The sequence below is a fragment of the Staurois parvus genome, unplaced genomic scaffold (genome assembly GCF_062004578.1).
Source record: "Staurois parvus isolate SC_StPar_1 unplaced genomic scaffold, SC_StPar_1.0 ptg000303l, whole genome shotgun sequence".
In the NCBI taxonomy this organism is placed as follows: Eukaryota; Metazoa; Chordata; class Amphibia; order Anura; family Ranidae; genus Staurois; species Staurois parvus.
In genome coordinates this window covers 12,726,731-12,731,994 of record NW_028318099.1, presented here as the reverse complement: position 1 = coordinate 12,731,994, position 5,264 = coordinate 12,726,731, and the positions used below count along the sequence as shown (strand labels likewise).

The 5,264-nt window shown below is 39.4% G+C and overlaps 1 protein-coding gene across 1 annotated transcript; it reads left to right on the top strand.

Annotated features, from left to right (window-relative positions):
* The first annotated feature begins 298 nt into the window (after window positions 1–298).
* Window positions 299–1,048, top strand: LOC149457800 (olfactory receptor 5AR1-like). Its single transcript, XM_089683121.1, has one exon. It carries the CDS (start codon window positions 299–301, stop codon window positions 1,046–1,048), a length of 750 nt encoding a protein of 249 aa, XP_089539247.1.
* Window positions 1,049–5,264: the final 4,216 nt, after the last annotated feature.

Genomic DNA, 5,264 nt, shown 5'->3' with positions numbered 1-5,264 from the left:
TTTATTTTATTTATTTAGTGCTTTAGAGAACTATTGACTAGAAGGTTTGTACTTATAAATATACCAAGTTCTTACATTCCATTTACAGTTCAAACTTGATTTTTCCAAATTATCACTGGAGTAACAAGTGGAAATGGAACAGTCCAATGCAACAGAAGTTTCCATACAAGGTTTCTCTGGTGTTTCTGGGCTTCAGGTCCCAGTGTTTCTACTCTTTCTAGTTGCCTATTTACTCATTATGGGTGGGAACCTCACCATTGTTGCTGTCATTTGGGCATATTCTCATCTGCACACTCCTATGTATACTTTTCTAGTGAATCTTAGCATTCTTGATATTGCTTCCACTTCATGTACTCTTCCCAAACTTTTATCCATCCTAAGTACAAAACAAAACACGATCTCATTTACTGGCTGTATAACTCAGCTGTATTTTTTTTTATCTTTATCTTGTGCTGAAGCCATCCTGCTGTCAATTATGGCCTACGATCGCTATGTAGCCATCTGTGATCCTCTCAGTTATGTTGTTATTATGGATTTAAGATTATGTGTTTGTTTGTCCTTAATTGCATGGATTGTTGCTTTTTTGGACCTTTCTGGACATGCTGTCCTTATATCTAAACTGAAGTTTTGTGCATCCCGTATCATTGATCACTTTTTCTGTGACCTTGTCCCAGTGTTAAAGATGTCCTGCAGTGACACCTATGGTGTAGAATTGTTGACTTATGTTGAAGGAGCAATACTTGGAATTGCAACTTTCTTTTTTACTTTAGGATCATATGCATTCATCATTTCTACTATTCTAAAGATAAAATCTGTACAAGGTCGGGGAAAAGCATTTTCGACATGTTCCGGTCACCTGATCTGTGTCACTGTGTTTTACAGTACTTTACTTTGTTCATATATGAGACCCACATCATATTATTTACCAAAACATGATAAGTTCTTTGCCCTTCTTTATATTGTTTTGGTTCCTATGCTTAACCCTGTAATCTACAGTCTGAAAAATGAAGAAGTTAAAAAAGTTTTTAAAGATCTTATAAAAAAATAGTGTTTCAAAATGGATTAACAGCTAATACCAGAAAAATTGGCTAATTTACTGGAAAGTGGTGGACTGAGTTACTAAAGTAGACACAAAAAACATTCAGAATATGGTTTACCTATTTCACCTCACGTACCTGTACATCTCCTATGGACCAGATCAATTTTACACAGCTATTGGACCCATTCATTTGGCAATAACCTTTTCATTACTTAAGATAAGTAATGATTAACTCCTTCCCACTAAGCTATGGAAAAATGTGACTCCACTGGACTGGGCTTTTTTCTGTGGGGTCGCACATTTGCATATCTGTCTTTGTGCTGGGAGAACAGAGACTGGGGTCTCACTGAGAGCCCCAGGTCCCGTACTAATGATCGGGACCTAGAACTCCCAACTCCAGGTCACTCGATCGCTGTGATAGCCTCTGATTAGCTATAACAGTGATTAGTCACTGTAAAGCTTGCCCTTGTGTTTTCTATGTCTGAATGAAGAAGAGATATACATTGTATTTCTCTCTCCTCTCAAAGGAAACAAAAACAACAGTGTGTAAAAAAAAAAGAAAAAAACCCCAAAAACTAGATCAAGATTTGATCTAGGTCAGTGCCAGGGTTAGTGTTTGGTTCAAGGTCAATGTCAAAGGTCAGGGTCAGTATTTTTTGGGCAGGATTTACATGTTTTTTTTTTTAAATTAGTATCAGGTTATTCTTTGGTGGTAGGTTATGGCAGGGCTTAAAATTTCAAGTCATGAGCTACTAGCCAGGCTTTAGAGTTACTCGCCACCAACAAACACACACAAACAGAGACACCTGTACACACACACAGACATGTACATACACACACACACATACACACACATCAATATGTACACACATGCACAGAGACACATGTACACACGCACACACATACACAAAAATGTCTCAAACTAGTACAGCAGAAAAAACTATATGATTTGGATTGAAGTGTTACTAAACCCCGGATCCTGCATTCACTATATCTGGTCTCTCACAGTACACACAACATGGAAATGCAATTATTTTAGTAAACATAAACTTTAAATACCTTTTCTCATCAGCAGTATATAGCAGTCTTGTGACTTCTATCAGTCTGGCCAAGCATTGGTTAATCTTGTAGGAGTTTTCATTCACCTCTGACTGTCCTATGAGGCTTCATGACCCCTGATCCTCTGTCTGGACAGTGTTGATTGGCCCTGTGCTGACCACATGCACCCTCCCCAAAAAAACAAAAAAACCTCTTTAGCAATACACACCAAATAGAACATGTGCTCTGCTGCTCTGTACTATGGAAGATGGATTGGAGACAGTAAAAGAAGGGAATGATCAGAGAAGACAGGATCAAACTGCCTTTTTAAACAATGCGGAGGATTAACCCCTTAGGTTCCACAGTGAGTATAACAAGCATGCTTTACTGCATATACTGACTGATTTTTCTGTTGTGGGTTTAGTAACATTCTAACTGCATACATACATATATGTAACATTGCATATACACTCTCCGGCCACTTTATTAGATACACCTTGCTAGTACCGGGTTGGACCCCCTTTTGCCTTCAGAACTGCTTTAACTCTTTGTGGCATAGATTCAACAAGGTGTTGGAAACATTCCTCAGAGATTTTGGTCCATATTTACATGATAGCATCTTGAACCAGTCTGCCCATTCTCCTCTGACCTCTGACATCAACAAGGCATTTTTATCCACAAAACTGCTGCTCACTGGATAATTTCTCTGCTTCAGACCATTCTCTGTAAACTCCAGATATGGTTGTGTGTGAAAATCCCAGTAGATCAGCAATTTATGAAATGCTTAGACCATCCCATCTTGAACCAACAACCATTTCACGTTCAAAGTCACCTAAATCCCCTTTCTTCCTCATTCTGATGCTCAGTTTGAACTTCAGCAAGTTGTCCTTACCATGCCTAGATGCCTAAACGCATTGAGTTGCTGCCATGTGATTGGCTGATTAGCAATTTGTGTTACCAAGCAATTGAACAGGTGTACCTAATAAAGAGGCTGGTGATTGTATGTGAACAGTTGTGAAAATCTATTTTTGCATGCTATTTTAAAAATACACCTTAGACACAAAATATTTCCTTGCCTTCTTATCTTTTCTTTCTCGTGTCATCATTTTACCTTACATCCCTTCATATATCTTTAAATATTCATCAATACCTACTTTCCAGGACATTTTTTTTTTGTTTTCAACATAAGGGTTTTTTAGACATTTTTCAATAGTGTAGCTAAATATGCACAGACTCCGGTGTGAGTTATGGACTGGGATATTCAGACTGCACCTCTCTGTACCACTTTCGACTTTCTCCAACATTGATGCTTACCTTTAACACAGAGCACAGCCAGAGGGAAAGTATGGGTTGCATCCTCCATAGTTTTGGCCAAAATCAGCCCCCTTACTTTCCACCACATCAACGCTTATTGCCTAGAACACTGAACGGTTCTCCACAGTAGTGCAGGGAAGCTTATTATAGCACATTCAGGATGCTAGAATATTTTCCCACTCACTAGTATAATCTTCAGAACACTAGATCAATTACTATATGGGCATCTGAAACACATATATGTTCATTGCTTTATGTGACAAAAAAAATTGTAGTTCAGTCCAGACAGTCTTGTGAGCAAGGTCCTGTGTTAGGCAGCATAGCCATATTAGACCTAAAAATCAATGCATTTTTACTGTACACAAAATGCACTCATCCTTTCAGCCTGTCCTCCACCAACCTACAGTAAGACACCATTCCCCTTCCCAGATGATTTATTTATCACAAGTATTTATATAACACCATCAATTTGCACAGCACTTTACATATATATTGTAAATTCACATCAGTCCCTAACCCTCAAGGAGCTTACAGTCTAAGGAACCTAACTCACATTCATACATACTAGGGTCAATTTAGACAGGAGCCAATTAACCTACCAGCATGCCTTTAATGTGTGAGAGGAAACCGGCGCAGCCACAGGGGGAACATACAAACTCCAGGCCAGGGGCGGACTGACCATTTGGAAACTAGGTCTCTGCCTGAGGGCCCAGGGTCAGTAGGGGACCCCATGAGATGCCCCTGGTACCTTTTTCATAGGCTTTTTTGAGTTTGGGCAAGGACACAAGGGCCCTATGATCCCCTATTGCCCGGGGGTCCCATGAGTTGTCAGTCCGCCCTTGTTCCAGGCAGGTAGTGCCATGGTTGGGATTCAAACCAACAACCCTAGTGCTGCTAAGCAAATGTGCTAGCCATTTATTCACTGTGCTGCCCAGGTTATTACTTACTTGCATCGCACAGTCTCAGACCACAGTCACAGCCAACAGCAATTTTATAAGCCTCCAGCCAAAATTTTAAGTCAATTTCCACAGACATTAATGGGACTGTATATTGAGTGTCTATTGACTCCTTCCAAACTATTAGGGATTAACTACTCAGGCCAGCACAAGTAATATTTCAACTGGAGGCTTACAACATTGTTGGCAGGCCTTTGCCGTAGAATGCAGGCAAGTATACATTACATCTTGGGAGGGGAGTAGGTCAGTAGAAGTGGGGCATGGAGAATGATAAGTGAGCTTTGTGTCAAAGTGTACTTATCCTTTAAAGGATATTAAAATAAATATGACTCGGTTACCTGGGACCCACTTGAGAAAATAGAAATGAGATTCTACCCTGGAATGTATGAAGCCCATCTCAGAAGTCAGTGGTTAGATAGGTTTGGTTTAACTTGTTTCTATTTCTTAGTGATCAGAATAAAACAGGGTCAGTCTGGGGAAAATATAGTTAATTAATTTTTGTTTTCAGTTTTTCAGTAGCAGGAAAGCTTACCCTAATTATTACTGCTACTAGGTTCCAAGAGAATGCTACAATTCATTCTTTTGTTCAGGGAGACTGTTTAGATCTTACAATAAACTGTCAGAGAATGCTTTCATGTTCAAGAGACTGCCAGAGACTGTTCATATGTTAAAAGAAACCATTCAGTTGGTAAAGTGCTATATAAATCTGTATGTTTTGCAGTGCCATTAATATACTTGTATGTCAATAGTAGGGACCAGGGGAGCAGGTTACCTGATGACAGCACTTCACCGGATCAGTTGACCAGCTGGTGTGAACAACTGAAATAACACCCAACTGGGCATTTACATATACAAGAAAAGCATTGCCCACACTCGCCATTAAAGCATATACTTTCTTTTTCACCTGAAAGGTTTCA